The sequence below is a fragment of the Sarcophilus harrisii genome, chromosome 2 (genome assembly GCF_902635505.1).
Source record: "Sarcophilus harrisii chromosome 2, mSarHar1.11, whole genome shotgun sequence".
Classification (NCBI taxonomy): Eukaryota; Metazoa; Chordata; class Mammalia; order Dasyuromorphia; family Dasyuridae; genus Sarcophilus; species Sarcophilus harrisii.
The window spans coordinates 232552941-232573613 of NC_045427.1; the positions used below are offsets into that span (position 1 = coordinate 232552941).

At 33.8% G+C, this 20673-nt stretch overlaps 1 protein-coding gene across 1 annotated transcript in view; it reads left to right on the forward strand.

The window, feature by feature from the left end:
• The window catches only part of RTF2 (replication termination factor 2), a 74475-nt gene that overhangs the window by 8751 nt on the left and 45051 nt on the right, over positions 1–20673 (forward strand). Inside the window, exons 2-5 of the mRNA XM_003757670.3 lie at positions 5779–5873; positions 6774–6867; positions 8083–8222; positions 10191–10269. Of these exons, the coding sequence (XP_003757718.1) occupies positions 5779–5873; positions 6774–6867; positions 8083–8222; positions 10191–10269 (408 nt within the window). The remainder of the gene's footprint in view (positions 1–5778; positions 5874–6773; positions 6868–8082; positions 8223–10190; positions 10270–20673) is intronic.

The window sequence follows — 20673 nt, forward strand, 5'->3', positions numbered from 1 at the left end:
GGATCTTTGTAGCTGAAACCTCCTTCATTATTATATGAGCTCCTTGAGAACAGGGACATTTCAATTTGTATCCCTAATACTTAGCACAATGCTTTACACATTGTAAATGCTTAACAAATGCTTTATTCATTCATTCATTCATTGAAATATGAAAAGAATGAAAAAACAAGCAAATACAAAGTAGTTCAATATGGAGAAAGTCTAAGAAGGGGTATGCCAGTTAGTAGTTGTTGGATCAGAAAAGGCTTTCCTATGGGAGATAGTGCTTAAGCTGTAATTTGTTCATATCCTTTGACCATTTGTCATTTAGAGAATGACTTGTATTTTTATAAATTTGAGTCATTTATCTCTATATTTTAGAAATGAGACCTTTATCATAGCTTTTGGATGTAAAAAAATTTTTTCCCAGTTTTCTGCCTCCCTTCTAATCTTGGCTATAAGATTTGTTTGTACAAAAGAGTTTGCACAAAACCTCTTTAATTTAATTTCATCAAAATTAGCCATTTACATTTCATAATGTTCTCTAAATCTTCCTTCTTTCTCCACAGATCTGACAGATAGTTTTACCCTTTATGTCTAAGTCATGAATCCATTTCAACTTTACCTTGATATAGGTGTTAAGACATTGGTCAGTCCCTAGTTTCTGCCATACTATTTTCCAATTTTCCCAGAAATTTTTGTCAGATTGTGAGTTCTTATTCCAAAATTGGATTTATCAATTATTAGATTACGATCATCATTGACTGTTATGTCTTATGAACCAGACCTATTCCAATGATCCACTGCTCTATTTCTTAGCTGGTATCAAATGGTTTAGAAGACCACTGCTTTATAGTATAGTTTTAGATCTGGTATAACCAGGCTACCTTCATTTGCATTTTGTTTCATTAATTCTCTTGAAATTCTTGACCTTTTGTTCTTCCAGATGAATTTTATTTTTTCTAGCTTTGTAAAGTAACTCATGGCAATTTGATTGGTATGGTACTGAATAAGTAGATTAATTTAGGTAGAATTGTCATTTTTATTATATTAGGTTGGCCTGCTCATGAGCACCTGATTTTTTTTTTTTTTTTATTTAATAGCCTTTTATTTACAGGATATATACATGGGTAACTTTACAGCATTAACAATTGCCAAACCTCTTGTTCCAATTTTTCACCTCTTACCCCCCCATCCCCTCCCCTAGATGGCAGGATGACCAGTAGATGTTAAATATTTTAAAATATAAATTAGATACACAATAAGTATACCTGACCAAAACGTTATTTTGCTGTACAAAAAGAATCAGACTCTGAAATATTGTACAATTAGCTTGTGAAGGAAATCAAAAATGCAGGTGGGCATAAATATAGGGATTGGGAATTCAATGTAATGGTTTTTAGTCATCTCCCAGAGTTCTTTTTCTGGGCATAGCTAGTTCAGTTCATTACTGCTCCATTAGAAATGATTTGGTTGATCTCGTTGCTGAGGATGGCCTGATCCATCAGAACTGGTCATCATCTAGTATTGTTGTTGAAGTATATAATGATCTCCTGGTCCTGCTCATTTCACTCAGCATCAGTTCGTGTAAGTCTCTCCAGGCCTTTCTGAAATCATCCTGTTGGTCATTTCTTACAGAACAGTAATATTCCATAATTTTCATATACCACAATTTATTCAGCCATTCTCCAACTGATGGACATCCATTCAGTTTCCAGTTTTTAGCCACTACAAAAAGGGCTGCCACAAACATTCGAGCACCTGATATTTTTACAGTTGTTTAGATCTGACTTTATTTGTGTGGAAAGCGTTTTGTAATTTTGTTTATAAAGTTCTTGACTCTGTCTTGGCAGGTAGACTCCCAAATATTTTATATTATCTACAGTAATTTTAAATGGAATTTTTCTTTGTGTCTCTTGCTGCTGGACTTTGTTGGTAACATATAGAAATGCCAATGATTCGTGTGGATTTTTTTTTTTTTTTTTTTTTTTTTTTATACTTCAACTTTGCTGGAGTTGTTCATTGTTTCTGGTAGTTTTTTAGTTGATTTTCTAGGATTCTCTAAGTATACCATCATCATTTGGAAGGAGTGATAATTTTGTTTCCTCATTACCTATTTTAATTCCTTCTTATTGCTAAAGCCAACATTTTTAATACAATATTTAATAGTAATGGTGATAGTGGGCAACCATATTTCATCCCTTATCTTATTGGGAATGCTTCTAGTTTTTCCCCATTATATATAATGTTAAGCTATATCTTGAAGAAAAAAATAGAAACACATGAGGCAGAGATGAGGAATTCATTCTAGCCATAGAGCCAGTCAGTATAAAGACAAAGAGGGCAGGGTATGAGGACTGGTAGACTAGTTTGACCAAATTCCAGTGAAGCCAAAAAGGTATTTGGAAAGAGATTGTGAATAATTCTAAAAGTTGACTAGAGGAATTTTGTATTTGATTGTTGAGGCAATAGTCAGTCACTCCAATTAATTGAGTAGGGGAGTAAAATGATCAGATCTTCATTTAAGGAAAATTTCTTTAGCAGCAATATATAGAATGGGTTGGAATAGAGGACTCGAGGCAAGGACACCTTTTAGAAAGAAGGCTGTAAAAAATAATCTAGGTGACATGATGAAGGTCTGAATGAAACTGCTAGCTGTGAGTAGAGAAAGAAAATAGAAGTGACATATTGAGAAGGTAGAAATGCTAAGATTTGGCAATTGATTTGATATGTGGGGTGAGGGGGCAGTGTGGTGAGATACTGAGGATGATAACAAGTTTGGAACCTATGAGACTGGAAGGGTGGTGGAACCTCTTTTTTTTCCTTTTATTTCTTTTTTTTTTCTACAAATGCTTCTTTTTCTTTTCTTTCAACAATGTCCTTAGGAAATGATCTTTGTGTTTTGTTTTTAATTTTAACATACATTACTTTATGAATCATGCTGGGAGAGAAAAATCATGGGAAAGAGAAAAAAAAAAACCCAGAAAAAAGTAAGTGAATGTAGCATGTGCTGATTTATGTTCAGAGCTCCTTAGTTCTTTTTCTGGATGCAGATGGCATTTTCTATCCAAAGTCAATTGGGATTGCTTTGGATCACTGAACTCCTGAGAAGAATCAAGGCTTTCGTAGCTGATCATTGCTCATTCTTGCTGTTACTGTGTACAATTTATTCCTGGTTCTGCTTGTTTTACTCAACATCAATTCATGTAAATCTTTCTAGGCCTTTCTAAAATCGGCTTGTTCATCATTTTTTATAGAATAATAATATTCCATTACCTTCATATACCACAGCTTCTTCAGCTATTTCCCAATTGATGGGTATCCGCTCATTTTCCAATTTTTTGCTAGCACAAAAAGAACTGCTACAAACATTTTTGCACATGTGGGTCCTTTCCCCTTCTTGGGGATTTCCTTGGGATACAGACCCAGTAATTACACTGCTGGATCAAAGGGTATACAGAGTTTTATAGCCCTTTGGGCATGGTTCCAGATTAGTCTCCAGAATGGTTGGATCATTTCACAACTCCAGATGGTGAAATCTTTCATTGAAATAGGAAATTTTGGAAGAGGACAGGGTTTGGGGAAAATATAATGAGTTCCATTTTGGACATGTTGAAGCCAAAATGTTTGAGATGTCTTTGAGACATTTAGTTTAAGATTAGTAAGCAACTAGTGATACAGGACTGAAGCTTAAGAAGATATTGGAACTGAATATATAGAGCTGCAAGTCTTCACAGGAATGATTTTGTTAAGCTTACATGATCCAGTGAGGTTACCAAAAGAGAAATTGCAGGGAGAGAAAAGGGCCTAGGTCAGTACCTTGGGGAATACCCACACTTAGGGAATTTGATATGGATGGTGAACCAGCAAAGGAGTTGAAGAAAAAGAATCAATTAGGCAAATGGGATGAGAAACAGGAGAGTAATACATGAAAACCTAGATTGGAGAGAGGATCCAAGGAAAAGAGTGGTTAAGCATTGTCAAATAGAGAAGGTTCCTTGAAAGGAAGAGAACTAAGCAAAGGCCATTCGATTTTAACAAATCTTTGATGACTTTGGAAAAGGCAGTTTCAGTTGAGTGATGAAGTCAAAAGCCTGATATCAGAGGATTGAGGAGTAAGTGAGAAGAAAGGTAGTGGAGGCAGTGAGTATAGAGTGATTTTTCTATTAGTTTGACTAAGGAAGGGAAGAGATATATTTAATGATAGCTTTAAGGGAGTGGTTGAGTTAGTGAAAGGTGGTTTTTTTGTTTTTTTGTTTTTGCTTTTTTTGAGAATGTAGTAGAGTTGGTCTTGTTTGAAAGGCAAATAGGGAAGGAACCATAGATTGAGAGAAGTTGAAGATTCAAGTGAGTAAAAGACAATCTACTGAAGAAGAAAGAAAGGGATGAGGTCAAATGTGCCTGTAGAGAGGCTGGCCTTGAAAGAATAAGATCCACCTTATTGTCATATCTGGGCATGAGTGAAGGATAAATCAAGGAATTTTGAAATGAAGAGAATGGAAGAAGAGGGTATTCATGTAAAATGGCCTCAATTTTCTCAGTAAAGTAAGAAGCAAGGTTTTCTGAAAAAAGTAGGGAAGGGGGAAGTATGTGAGATTTGAGGAGAGAAGAAAAGTATCTGGGGAATAAGACAAGGAATTTAATAAGAGAAATAAAAGGTCTGTCTTGCTGCAATGAAGGTCCAGTTGAAATTGGGTAATATGAATTTATTTGTTTGTTTTTGCTGAGGCAATTGGGGTTAAGTGATTTACCCAGGGTCACACAGCTAGGAAGTGTTAAGTGTTTGAGGCCAGATTTGAACTCTGGTCCTCCTGAATTTAGGGCTGGTGTTCTATCCATTGCACCACCTACCTGCCCTAGTAATATGAATTTATAATATACTTTTTGAGTACAGTTGTATTATTCCCTTAAATTACCATTAAATTACCTGTGAAAAAGAATAAAGGAGTAAGAATAGCTATCCAGTGCTAAGGTTTGGAAAGAGATGTCAGGGTAGAACAGGGGATTCCAGACTAGAAGAGAAAAATGTGCACTATATATCAGCCATATTAATATTGTTTTAGAAGGATGTATATATCTGTGTATTTGTGTATGTATATATGTGTGTATGTGTGTACATGAAGGTTTTGTACATATAAATGTATATATAAATGTATCTAAGCTTAACTGCAGCCTGCTTAGGGAGAAAATCTAGGTTTTTCCCTGAAAGGGGAAAAAAAAAATAAAGTAAACATGCATAGCAGAAAACAAAAGAAAACTTAACAAGGAAGCAAAGATAAGATTGGCAGTTATACAGTGTCTTCTTTTATTATGTATGCTTTCTTGAAATGGAAATTCCTCCCTGATGTGCTGCTGAGAACATGATGTGTTTTTTCTTTCTTTTTTTTTCTTTTTAGTCTTTTTCTATTTTGTTTTTTCTAAAAGGAGTAGTAGTATGGAGTTCAAATGGATAACTATAGGGTTGAAATTGGAAAAGGGAGTTAGAGAAGCACCTAATGGTCTAGGAAAACAAAGAGATTGGAGATGTCAGTGAACTTATGAAGTATTGGTTCAGGAGGGATAGAACAGAGAGAGATAGAATTATGGAATATTGTGGTCAGATAAAGGAATGTCAGAGTTTCTAATTAAGAAAGTGAAATATTTGCGGATAGTGATGAGATCCCATGTGTCATCATTCTATGTTTGATTGAAGTGGAGTAAATAAATAAATAATAGAAAAGAAATCTGAACCACATATCAAACAGAAGATGGAAGTAATTTAAAAACAAATGTATTTTTTTTTCTTTTTTCATTTCTTAGGTTGACAAAAATGCTGAATTAGTGGCCCAATGGAACTATTGTACATTAAGTCAAGAAATTCTAAGAAGACCAATAGTAGCTTGTGAACTTGGCAGGTATGCTTGTATTATTTGAATTATCACTTTCTTTAAAAAATGAATTTAAGGTAAATTTATATTTGTAAATAGGGATATTGTCTACTTGTAAATTTTCATTTTGTATTTCTTTTTTCACAAGTATATTTGAATCAGATTCTTCAAATCCAATCCTGTCCTAAAATCACTTTTTAAATTAGTTGCCTTTCTTGAACACACTACACACTATACACATAGTTACTGATAAACAATACATTTTTGTTTATATTTCTCTGAAATATTTTAAAAAGAAGCATCATGCTGAGTGAAACGAGCAGGGCCAGGAGATTATTATATACTTCAACAGCAATAGCATATGATGATCAGTTCTGATGGACCTGGACATCTTCAGCAATGAGATGAACCAAATAAGTTCCAGTGGAGCAGAAATGAACTGAACCAGTTATGCCCAGCGAAAGAACTCTGGAAGATGACTAAGAACCATTACATTGAATTCCCAATCCCTATATTTTTGCCTGCCTGCATTTTGGATTTCCTTCACAGGCTAATTGTACAATATTTCAGAGTCCGATTCTTTTTGTACAGAAAAAATAATGGTTTGGTCATGTATATGTGTATCTAATTTATACTTTAATATATTTAACATCTACTGGTCATCCTGCCATCTAGAGGAGGGGGTGGGGAGAGGGAGGGGAAAAATTGGAACAAAAGATTTGGCAATTTTCAGTGCTATAAAATTACCCATACATATAACATGTAAATAAAAAGCTATTAAAAAAAAAGAAGCAGCATCATATAATCCATTCCATTGTCAAATGCAGTTTTATGCCATCCTTATTACTGTTTTAAGTATTTGATGAATCTGCCTCAGCACAGATATTGTCTATAATTATAACTTTTTACTACTTTTTATTGTTACAGACTTTATAACAAAGATGCAGTCATTGAATTTTTATTGGACAAATCTAATGACAAAGCTCTTGGACAGGCAGCATCTCACATTAAGAGCATTAAGGTAATACTAATAATTCTGAAATAATTCAAGGGTCACAAATGTTTACTTTCTTACTGGTATGCTTAAAGATATGGGAATCATAAGAGGTGAGTTCCAGTAACAGTTTTATTAATTTACTGTGTAACTCTAAGCTAGTCACTTAATGTCCTCAGAAATGGCGCATACTGAAAATGGGCATAATATTTACCTTCTTTACAGAGTGTTTGAGATGGATTAAATCAGATAATAGATGTCAAAAAAGCTTTTAAAGTTATAAACTATCATATAAATACCAGGTAATATTTGTAACGGTTAATGGACAGTTCCTATTGTTTTAGATGTAGAAAATAATTTTATGAAATTTTAGATCAGAAATGGAACATAAATATCAAATGCTTCCCTTTCATTTTGCTCAGGAGAAAACTGAGGTGTAAGAATTGAGTGACTTGCTTTAAAGTCACACAACTAGTCAATGGGAAGGTTGGGGTCTGGGTGGTCTCCTAATTCTCAGAATTCTCTCTTTTTCTTGTTATGTCATACTCTTTCATTTTGTCTTGTGGAAATTATTATTAGTGATATTTCTTTCATAAAGAGAAAAAGAAAGTACTTTTATTATTAGAATTAGTGGAGTTTTTGTCTCAAGATTTAATTTTTAATTATGAAAGTTATGTCTTTCTCTCAAAATATAGTAAAATAGAGCTTTGCATTTAGCAGATATTCACTATGTTATTTGGATTAAGTTGAAAATTGAAATTTAAAATGATTAAAAATAAAATTTAAAAAATTCAAATGTCTTTATTTAGTTCATCTTTGGATAAGTAAAACACTAATTCCTTTCCTAATTTTAGAGTGATATTCTTTGCAGGTTTGGAGTTACTTGGATGATCTGATTCATTTATTCATTTGGTAACATTTAATATTCATTTAGTATGTTCCAAATCTATTATTTATTGGTGATAACAAAGTTGGTTTTTTTTTAAGGCAAAATTATCCCTATCCTGAAGGAGATATTCCTGTGGGTGGAATAAGAAACAACACACAAATATAAGTAAATATGGAGAACTTCTTTGATGGAGAAAAAGCATTAACAATTGGGAGATTAGGATAGTCCTTATATAGGAGATGGCATAAGAAGGGAGAGAGCAAAATAATAATTTTGGTGTTGATTTTATTAATTATTAAGGGGAAATAGTATATAAACTGACTATTTAAAATGTTGATTTTTTTTTCTCCTAGAATGTGACAGAGCTGAAGCTCTCTGATAATCCATCCTGGAGTGGTGATAAAGGAAATACAAAAGGTGATAAATATGACGACCTCCAGCGTGCTCGATTTATTTGCCCTGTTGTAGGTCTGGAGATGAATGGTCGGCACAGGTCAGTAATTCTGAAATAATTGGCATAAAGTCCTGCCTTGGATTTTATCTTCTAAAGGTGCTATTAAGTCACAAATGGGTATTTACCATTAATCCATTTGTAATGTAACTTCTAACTCCAATCAGCATTTTTTGTTTTTTTGTTTTTTCTTGCTTAATAGTATTTTTCCCAATTACATGTAGAGATATTTTTCAACATTAATTTTTGGTAAGATTTTGAGTTACAAATTTCCTCTCTCCCTCCCTTCTCTCCTCCCTCCCTAGGACAACAGGTAGTCTGATATAGGTTATACATATACAAACATGTTAAAACATATTTCCATTATTAGTCATGTTGTAAAAGAAAAATCATAACAAAAGGGAAAAACTATGAGAAAGAAAATTCAAAAAAGAAGTGAAAATGGTATGCCTTGATCTGCATTCATTCTTTCTTTGGAATGAATAGTATTTTCTATTACAAATCTTTTGGAATTGTCTTGGATCATTGTATTGCTAAGAAGAGCTAAATCTGTCATAGTTGATCATCACATAATATTACTGTTACTGTGTATAATGTTCTTCTGGCTCTGCTCACTTCCCAGTCAGCATTTTATTGTAGGAAAGCTTAATGTTGGATTTTAGAGTTCTTTGTACATTTTAAAATGTTCTCTTTTATACACTAGTTTCCACATGTGACACATTTAAAGCTGTTTGGTTGCCTGATATACTTGACCCTGGGAAAGGAAGTAAAGGGCAAATGTTTCCCATAAAGTGATTTTGTTTTCCTTGTAATTACAACTACAATTTACCATAGTGGAAAAATGTTATAGGACGTGTGGTTGGTGCATTGGCTCTTTGTCCAGCAGATAATAATAAAGAAATAGTCTTGAATTTGTTCTCACTTCAGTACTTAAAAAGGTAGTCATTTCTTTCATCACATAGGTATTCTTTTCATTTTTACACATCACATCCCCTCTAATGAATTAGTCAAATATCTTTTCAAATTGCTGTAGACAGATGTCTTCACAACTCTTCAGCCGAACTGTTAATTTATAGTTACTTAGTGAAACAAGCAGAACCAGGAATACATTGTACACAATAACAGCAAGAATGTGCAATGATCAACTATAAAAGACTTGGTTCTTGTCAGTGGTTCAGTGATCCAAAGAATCCCAGTAGACTTTGCATAGAAAATGCAGAGAAAGAACCATGGAAATTAAATTTAAATCAACACATGATATATTCACTTCTTTTTTCTATGTTTTTTTTTTTTCTCTCCCGTGGTTTTTCCCTTTTGCTCTGATTTTTCTCTGACAACATGCTTCATAAAGCAATGTTGTATTAAGAATAAATAATTTTTTTTAAGTGCAGACACTTTTATTGAAATGAGAATTATGGAAAATCTAGGATGAGTGGTTTCTATAAGGAAAATCTTTATGCATATGCCTTTATGCATATACTATGCCTAATATATGTCTTTCCCCAATCAGCCACAAGGGATCATGTGGAAAGGAGGCATCTAGTGTCTCATTACAAGATATTAACCTTCTCTAGGATACAGTGTGTTTTCTAGCAAGATTATTAAAATACATTTAACCCTCAAGGATTTATAGACAATTAATTCACAAATTTAGAAACTGTAATTCCATAGAATAAAATAGAATTTCTAAACAAAAAAAAAGGAGATGAATGCTCTCTCTTTTTGACATGGCTCTTTTCACAGGGCTTGTTTCTACATATAGAATCAGTCACTTTAAACTGTGATATTGTAAAATGATATATGTGGATGTATTATAGGAATGCAAATTATGCTCAACAAATGTTAGGTAATAAATATAATTATCAAATTTATAACATAATATTTTATGTTATGTGTTTATAATTTATTATAATTGTAATAATATGCTGTTACTTTGCAATATGATGATATTGTGATTATTATTTATAGTTAAGTATTAATAATAAATAATTCTTATATTTAATTTTTAAGGTTTTGCTTCTTACGCTGCTGTGGTTGTGTATTTTCTGAACGAGCCTTGAAAGAAATCAAAGCTGAAGTTTGTCATACAGTAAGTAAATCCTATGAAATCCATTATTTCTGCCATATAGTCTATTGAGAATAGCATTTGATTTGACACAGCATGGTTCTACAACATTATATAATTGAGGAGTCACAAATAGCTCTGTGATAAGCCAGGAAAGTTCATAAGTGTTGATAGTGGTAATATCAGTCAAGAAAACAGTAAGAACCTAGTGTGCCAGACAGTCTGCTAATCATTGGGGATACACAAAAAAAGCAAACAATAGTCCATGCTCCCAAGGTGCTTACAATCTTATGGGGAGACTTATGCAAAATATATGCAAAACAAACTATGTTGTAGCATAAAAAGGAAATAATTTAAAGAGGAAGAGTGCTAGAATTAAGAGTATTTAGAGAAGCCTTCCTATAAAAAGTAAGATTTTATTTGGGAACTTAATGGAAACCAAGAGGGTTTAGATCAGCAGAGGGAAAGCTTTATAGGCATGGGGAATATCCAGAGAAAATGCTTGAAGCTGAGAGATTGAGTGTCTTGTTTGGGAACAACCAGCAGGCCAGTGTCACTGAATCAAAGGGTATGTGTTAGGGAGTAAGATTTAAGAAGACTGAAAAGGTAGGATGTTGGTGTTTTTCTCTTCTTTAAAATAATAATGGTTCTCTCTGGGGGAGAAGGTTTCTTGAGGAGGTTTTCTGGAGGCAGCCTTAGTTTCAGTTCAGATCAATAATTACTCCAAAATCGCAGCCAGCTGGTAAAAGTTCAGATCTTTTATTATGTCCTTCAATATAGCCCGGTTAGCTCAGGCCTATCTCTCTGCTTGGTTCCAAGAGCTCTTGCAGCTTTTTCCTTTGCTCCTGCCTCTGCTATCTTCAGCCTCCAGCCAGCACCAAGGTGAAAGTTGTAATGAATCTCTCTTGCCTCGGACAGAGGGCTTGTGGGCTTCCTACCAGAGTGCTCCTCTCTGACCCCTGGGAATGTTCCCAAGTAATTCTTTCAAGCTCTAAGAGCTTCCTCTATATATATGATCTCCCAAAGGTTAACTCCTCCTTCTGGAGAGAATGGGATTCTGGGTTATCTCCCAAAGTGCTCTCTGGCCCTAAGAACTTCAAGGGAGGTGTGAATTCCCATATCTCTTTCTAAACCCTGAAATCTCCCAAAGGTGTAAACTCCAATGGGTACTTAAATACTTATGAGCTCTCTAAAGGTGTGAACACAAGCATCGTATCTATCAGTTGTACTTAGTACCTTGTTTCAAGTTCCGGCCCAAAACATCTCCTTCCAAGATCAAATCAATCATTGAACCATGCCAAATTAGATAATTATTGTCTCTATCAACTCTAATGGCTTAACAGTTTGTAAAGATTCCAACAGTAGGAGAGGGCTGGGTTATAAACGTTTGAAAGCCAAACAGATCATTTTGTATTTGAAGGCAATAAGAAGCCACATCAGTTTACTGAGATAGTCATCAGATTGTTTGATGTGATCAGATCTGTATTTTAGGAAAATCATTGTAGTGGCTGATTGGAGTATGGTTTGGAATGAGGAGAAACCTGAAATAGCATCCCTATTAGTTCATTATTGTAGTGATCAAGAGGTGAGATGATGAGGGCTTGCACTAGAATGGTGTCACTGTCCTTGGAGAAGGCAGCAAATTCAAGAGATGTTGCAAAGATGAAATCAGTAGTCTTTGAAAACAGCTTGAGAGTGTGTGTATGTGTGTGTGTGTAAGATAGTGAGAAACCAGGATGACGCCTAAATTGGAGCCTAAGGGATCGAGAGGACAGTAAATTTTGAGGAAAAAATGAATTTTGTTTTGCACATGTTAAGCTTAAGATGTCTACTGAACTTCCACTTTGAGATGCTTAAAAGGTAGTTGGTATAGAGAACAGGAATTCTAGAGAAGTCTACATGAAACAAGGTTTAACTCAGTGGAATTGATGAGATGATCATTCTCCAGTTCATGTTTTTACTTAGTGCTTAGCATGATGATGTAATGGTTCTCTAAGTTCCCATATAATCAGTATGCCGTAATGAGATAATTACAATAAGGTATGTATTATAAGGGCTAAGAAGGACTGGAAGAGAGACATTGACCAGCCTTGTGGTAGCTCTCATGCCTCCTGCACTAAGATCAAGACTGGGTCAGAATAAAGAATCTAGATTCTATTCTTGACCATTCTCATGGTGTCTGAGAATGCTGAGACCAAGGCCCGTCCAAAGGACCTCCAGAAAGCTAGCCCGAACATTACAGTTGGAAATGTCAGATTGGAGTTCATCTGACTATTATTATAATAATATTGCCAGGAGGCAGTTAGGGGGTGCAGTGGATACATCATCAGCCCTGAAGTCAGGAGAACTTGAGTTCTAATCCAGCCTCAGACACTTAACACTTCCTAGCTGTGTGACCCTGGGCAAATCATTTAACCCCAGTTGCCTCAGCAAAAATAATAATAATAATAATAATATTGCCAGGAAAAATAGCCTTAATTTGTTTCCCATTCATTTATTCTACATACATTTATCACAGCTGCTATTTGCGAGGAAAACTACTATAGTGGGAGAATACAAAGTTTTGGTAAGACACAGTATATACTCATTATAAATAAATGAATGCAAAAGTATTTATTAAGGTGTCAAATTACTATCTATCAAGTAGTATGCCCGATATTGGAGAATGCTAATAAAAAGATGTGATTTTGTGTTTTGCATAGTCAACAAAAGTATTGCCATATTGGCAGTGTCCCCAAATTTGTATTTCATTCTATATGTTAGTCCATTACTTTCTTGTAAAGAAGTTCATTCTTCCTCATTAATTTTTTGGATTCAGGATTAATCAGATAAGTCTTTAAAAATTATTTTTCCAATATTGAATATTCTCCAGGTTCTGTTCACTTCACACTGCCATAGTTCATACACATTTTCCAGAGTTTCTCTGAAACCATATTTCTTAGCACAATAGTTGTCTATTAAATTCATATGTTACAATTTGTTCAGCTATTCCCCAGTTGATAGGCACTTCCTATTTTCCCCCCAGTTTGCGACCACAAAAAGAGTTGCCATAAATATTTTTGTATATATAGATCTTTTCCCTTTTTCTTTGATTTCCTTAAAGTATTTCTTGAGGTATACCCTACAATAGCTTATAGGTCTAGTAGTGGTTTGCTGAGTCAAAGGCATATATGCACAGTTGAATAATTTGGTGGGGGCCATAGTTTGCAAATTTCTTTTCAAGATGGGTGGGGGCAGTTCACAGCTCCATTATTAGTACATTAGTGAACTTATTTTCTCATAGCTCTTCTAACTCTATTCATTTTCCTTTCCTCCCCAAATTTACCAGTCTGAAGGATGTTATTAGTATTGCTTTGATTGGTATTTCTTTAATCGTTAACTGATTTTGAGCATTTTTTTCCCTTGATTGTTGATAGCTTGAATTTTTTCTTATGAAAACTTCCTGTTCATATCCTTTGGCAACTTATTAGATGGGGAGTAACTCTTATTCTTATCAATTTGAATCAGTTCCTTACATATTTTAGAAATGAAACTTATCAAAGAAACTTGCTGCAGTTTTTTCCCCCATAGTTAATTATTTCCTTTTGAATTTCAGCAGCAATGGATTTATTTATGCCAAAGCTTTTTAATTTTCTGTATTTCCCTCTATCCCATTGTACCTCCTTCTTTGCTCCCATCTCCCTCTTTACATAGAAAAAGAGGGTGTTAGAATAGGAGTGTGCTCAGCACCAGTGTTCTGTTTGATGAAAACAGTTTCTTGAATCTTGCCCTATTCAGTTCCTCTCATCCATATCCCTTTCTTTTTTTCCTTCTAAACCTGTCATCAGATCATTCCTCTATATACTTAGAGTTTGTTTTGCTTCCTTTTTATTTTAACCTTTCCTCTCTCTTCGTTCCTGTTTCTCTGTTGAGTTGAATATATTTATGTACCAAAACATTTGCATGTGTATATTCTGTCATTCCCTGAACAGTTCAGATGAAAGTGAGAAAGTAATGCTCAGCTACTAACATCATTTTCCCCCTTACCCTTTCCTCATTTATATACACTTCAGCTTGTGCTTCTTGATTGTGAAAGAATAAATGCCTCCCCCATTCCTGTTTTTCTTCCCCAGTGTGTGCTTTTTTTTACTTCCCTTTCAAGATCATAAAAACATAATAAAAATCACTCTTAAGACCCCTATTTATTCAATTCCTTCTCTTCACTCTTGATGATATTATAGGTCTTAAGTTATGCTTATATCATTTTTTCTCTTCCCCCTCTCACCCTCTCTAATACTTAATATTTTCAAAGTATTTTCTGATTGCTTACTTGTATTTACCTTTTTATTTTTCTTTTTACTACTATACTTGCATTTTAGTTACTTGTCATTTCATTAGGAATGCATATAAGTCCTCTGTTGTATTAAAATTTCACCCCCCCCCCCCCAAGGTTATAACTCAATTTTGCTATGTAAGTTATTCCTAGTCATAAACCTATATCTTTTGTCTTTTGTAATATCATAATCTATGCTCTCTATTCCTTTAAGTTGTATCTGCTAAATCATGTGTGATCTTAACTAGTTCTTGAGTACTTGAATGTTTCCTTTTTGAGTGCTTGAAAAGTTTATTTTGTAAAATCCGAACTTATGCATGTTTGTCATCCTGGCAATTTCTTCTATTTTTCAAGGTTTTGAATTGCCTTGGTTACTATTTGCCTATAAGTTTAATTGGTGTCCTTGGGATGGAAAGGTGACTTACTATGGTTTCTCCTATTTCCCATTGACTGCTTTGTCTGATGTTCTTAGATTATTGTTGTGAGGGGCCTTGGACTACACGATTTTATTCAGTCTACTTCTTTCTGGTCTTACAAATCATGTTGTCTCATCAACCTCGAATGGTTCCTAGAGCAATTTAGCTATCCTTTTGGACTTCTCAGCTTGGAACATCCCTTCATAAGCTCTACTCAGTTTTTCCCATTAACGCGTTACTCCTGAATCATTCATTTTGTGGAGGGGGCCTTTATTCTCCTCCCAACCCTATTCTTGGCTTCCAGATATTGTATCTATCTGTACTGGGTGTCTTGTTTGTTATGGTGTCACATTTGTTGTCTTTCCCCATTAGAATGTAACAGTCATCACAGACATATGGAGTGTCTTTTCTTTTTTCTTGTATTTTTATTTCCAATGCTTAGCACAATGACTACCACATTATAAGTGCTTATTAAATGCTTGTTACCTTCCTTCCATCCTTCCTTTTAATCAGTGAAGTGGAATACTTTTGGATAATGGTGAGATCAATAGTATGACAGTCTTTGTTTTTGGCTGATATAGTCAAGAAGTAGGTGATAAGAGTTGAGAAGATTAAAGAACAAGAAAACCATGGTGTTTGAGAGAACATCAACTTGTATGTTGAAGTGCTTTTATACAAGAGGACTAATTGGTGTGGAGAGGAAAACTATGAGCCTAATTCTGAACTCTTTAGAAAGGAAAGAGGAGGACCTAAGGTTTAGTATATACTGATAGAAACAGGATATTATTGACTAAGTGCTATTTCTGACTAGAGTAACTTTCAGAAGAGGAAAGATTTCTGAATGATAGGAGAATCTGGATGTGGCAAAAGGAAGAAAAAAATTTGCTGATTCTTCCTTCCTGACTATAGTGTTCTTGTTTAATTTTCTGGAGGTCTTGGAGCAGCCTTCCTTTCAACAGAGTAATCACCATAAGAATAGCCAGGTTGTTAAAGTCCAAAAGTCTTTATTGCCTCCTTCCCCTGGTGCTCAGCTAGGTTTCTTTTGGCCTTCAGAGGTGACTTGGTTTCAGTGGAGAAAATGCAGGAGGCCAGGCCAGCCACCATAAGGCTGATGAAGATGGAAATGAATTTCTCTCTCCTTCGCTCCAAGAGCTTTAGCTCCCTTCTCCAGTCTGCTTGTCTTCTCTGGTTCTGTCTCCAGCCTCCTAGTCCCCCAGGAGAGCTACCAAGAGCCTGATGGAAGATGGAATGAATCTTGCCCAGTCCTTGCTGGCTGTTAAATACTCCATTATCATAGGTATGAATCTTGTGGAACTATATTAATTACTAAATACATGTACTAAACTAGAGAACTATTAAACACCACACTAAACTAGATAAACATTGTCTTAATCAATTCCACTGATTTAACACCTTCTAAGAATCCTTGTTTTAAGTTCTGAGTTCTGGCCCATAACACCTGACCTGTCAGGGAACAGGAAAGAAGGTACACCCAAGCACTGGGAAAAGTGGTGAGAAATGACGTGTCTTTCTGTGCAAAGCTTGATCTTCTTAAACATCAGAAGATGAATGGAACATAAAGGGTAGAGGTTTAAGTTGAAGGCAAGTTTGTTGATAATGGAAATAGCCATTAACCAGCTCTTTTCTGTCAGCATAGTCAGTTTCATTTTTTGGTGCTGATTGGTGCTTGCCCTCTCCTGTACTTGTATGTAGTATGTCAGTACATTACAGAAAATTTATTTTAAATATAAAATTGTGTTTTGAGTTGGTTGACTTTCTTTTCACTTTATTTCACACATGTTTTTAAATGCTTATTATATGTCAAGCACAGTGCTAGGTGTTGTTATGAGAAAAGATATGCAATTTAGATAGAGATGAAATTTTTAGAGTTGACAGTAATAGAAGAAAATATCTAGCAGAAAAATTCTTTACAGATTTTTTTATTTTATATATTCCTCTAATGAAGATAAAGGGAGTAAGTATTCATTTTTCTAGGTAGAATGGGTTTTAATTTATTCCAGTTGAACTTTAGAGAAGAGAAAAACTTAATTTATTAAAAAAAATAGTTTGTATTTGAATCAGGAAGTAAATTAGATATAAGGATTTAATCTAAAATTTTTTTAATCTTTTCAATAATTTACATTTTTAAAAAATGGTAGGATATGTTATGCTTCTAGTCTTCAGTATTTTGAAATACTGAAAAAAAATCTGAAAAATTAGTGCCTTTTGAATATAATTTCTTGTTCTCTTGGTCACAATATAATTTATAATTATCTCGATATTTCTTTCATCAATTGATAAGATTTGGCAAATGACTAGGTAGGTGGTGAGTAGAAAAGGCCCGTAACTAAAGGTCTTCTTGTCTCCATCACTCTCTTTTGGACTATGAACAAGGCCCTTGACCTCCGTAGGCCTCAGTTTCTTAAGCTGTAAGGGAGGGAGTTGGACTAGATTTCTACCTGTGAGATTTTTTATTTCTGTAAGAGCCAAAATTAAATTGTCTAAACAGTATTTTCTTTCAAATAATACCAATTCTAGTTCCAAAAACCAAAATTCTAGTTCTATAAAGTTTCCAAATTTTAAATTCACTAATATGGAAAAGCTCTCCAGTGTGTATTAACTACACTATGTAATAGTCATTATGGTTTTTTTCCTAAGATTTAATCTTTGTATTTACTACACATATTTGTCTCACATAGGCTACAGTGTTTATCTTTGACAGTGAATTAATGAACCATTTTATTCTGTCACCTCTACCAGAGAAGCTTCCAAATCTTGAGTGTCTCAACCTCAGTGATAGTTGACAGGTGAATGACAACTTTCTTATTCATTCTACCATTGATTATCTTGATAACCAATTTAATACACAAGACTGTAATGTTTGAAATTGTTCTAGTTCCATATTTTGAAGCAGATAGGATGAGCAATAGTTTTAGAAAATGGGTTCCTAAGAGATGTGGTTGCTAGGTTTTCTGTTTGCTAATGATTTGTTTATATTAAAAAGAAAATTTAATTGTATTCCCCACAGTTTTTTGTGCCTCATGTAATAATGAGAAACAAATTGGGGTGAATATAAGTTGCACAGCACTAAACAATGCAGCATTCTATGATATGTTAGTAATATATTTAGTAATAGTAAACTTAACTAGTTTTCCAGACTGCTTAGGTTAAGAAAGTGAAATATTTGTAAAATGATGTCTTCTGTATTATAAACAAAAAAAAAAAAAATCCTGCTAAACTAACAACTTATAGGTAGGTGAGTGCATTTTGTTAGGAGAAACAACAAATAAGGTATAACCATATGGACTACAGATTTTAGGTGTGTGTGCATATGTTTCAAATAAGAGAAGAAACCTCACTGCAGGTTGTAAAGCTTATTCTAATTTCCAGGTTCTGTAGTGAATATTATTATCCAAGGGGCATGATGATCATCTTGCTTCACCCATTCTTTGAGTCTGAGTTTGTGATTATCCCAAATAATACTTCCAGAGCCATATTGTCTGTTAACTATTCCAAGTCTTATTTTTTTCCAGTAACAAAGATAAATGACACATTTGTTTTATATGGATCCATGATATATTTTCAAAACAAAATAGAAACTGACATTTCTTTCAAGCTCACTTAGCTAACCATAGAAGAATGTCCTTCAATTTAAAAAACCCTGAAACTATTTAACAGAGTCCTTTTAATAGTATTTATTGTACTTTTTGCATAATATTCAGTGCTTGTTTTTCATTAATTTTATGAATTCACTTACTTCTGCTTATAGTTGCACTTCAGAAAATACTTAATTATTTTCTGCTATGTTCTAATTAGTAAGTAGAATTATTAATTCTTTTAGTCTGAGCATCATTCTTTAAAAAGAAAAAGGCTTTTGTAGTCTTAAGTCAAACTGTGCCCTCAGTAGAATATTGTAAGACATTGGGAAGCAGGGAAAAATGCTTGAGGACGTTATGTTAGAAGACCAGGTTTTTCGTCTCATTTTTGCTTATTAATCGGTACAACCTTAGGCAATATGACTTTTAACCTTTCTGGATCTTAATTTCTTCATCTCTAAAATTTGGACATTGTATTAGGTCTCTTAGGAATCTGTTCTGCTCTATCTAATATTCTTAATTTTAAAATTCATTTTCCCTACTTCTTTGTATAACAGAAAATGCAGGGATGTATTCTTTACCTCGGAAGATATAAAAGGAGTTTTTGTTCATCTGTTATGTTACCCATTTAAAGTCTTATTTTCCAAGTCCATTGCCTCTTGTCTTCTATTTTTAAGCTGAAAGCATTCAGACCAAACATATTTCTTCTTTCCAACTTAGAAATTAATCTTGTGCCTATTTTGCTGTCAGGACCCACTTTTTGCCTTCCTGGATACTGTTGGTCCCCTTCCTCACCCAATTCCCTACTACCATAATTCACCTTGGTAATCAAAGGGAATTAAATATAATTAAGCAAGACTTTTATGTCCAGCTTTTAAAAATTTTGCTGATATGTTTCTTTGTCACTAAGCAAAGGTTCTTTGTTACTTGCCCAAATTTAACTTAATTTGGGCATATGATTCAAATAACTCAGAAAAGTCTATTTTGTGTGTGTGAGATTTATACTTTTTTTAAACTTTATATTTAATAACCTAGAGAATATAATTATGGTGAATCTAAGCTTTATAAACAGCCAACCTCAAATAAATTTGAATGAGTCTCAGAAGAAATTTTTTGTTTATAAAATATGTGTTAGTTTTAGGAGAGTTGCTGTAAATAAATTGATTTTTAAAAAATTCTTTCTAAAAACTTTGCAGTACTTTAAGTATTTATTAAAACTACAAATATCTTGTGAGAAATGTTTTCAAAAAGTAGCATTTTAAAATTAAATTGATTTTTCTTCATTTGGTAGATTATTCTAATTTTCTTTGACTAGCTTTCAAGGGCAGTGTCCTATATTTCTGCTACCACTTTGGGTAGCTCTGAGGGCTTTCATAATTTGCTTATATTTCATATGTTTTTCTATGATGCCCTTCCCTTTTAATACCACTTGGTCTTGGTTCTTTCTTTATTTTCTTTATTGTTTTGCCTTGTGTTGTTATTGTATGCGCACACACACACACACACACACACACACACACACACACACTCACATACTCATTTTTTGTTGTTCTGAGTTACTTTGAACTCTTTTGGAGGAAAGATACTTTATAACTTTATCTCCTCAATTAGGATGCTGATAGCCATTGGTTAAATATCCGTCATTGAATTTGGAGAATGATTCAGACCAAATAGTGATATTAAAAGGTTAGTTGACAATCTTGAGATAAACAATAAGCTGCTTAATGACTGTTTACCATAATATTTTTCTTTTTGAGAAATACAGTATTTATTATATCTTGGGATTCTTATAAGGTTGCTTGATTTACTGTTAAGAGTAACTATAGACGAACTTTAAAATATATAGTTTTTGGGACAGCGAGGTAGCACACTGGATGGAATACCAGCCCTGAAGTCAGGAGGACCCGACTAACTCTGCCAGGCCCTTTACACAGGATAGGCATTCATTTTCACTAGTAAGGAGAGAGTTCCATACCAATGGATCTTGGGACACAGATTACATTTTCAAATGCTGATTAAAATATTCTAGAATTATATATATATATATATTTTTTTTTTCCCCCCCTGTACAGCTTTCTATAAGATAGCATAGAATTTTAAAATA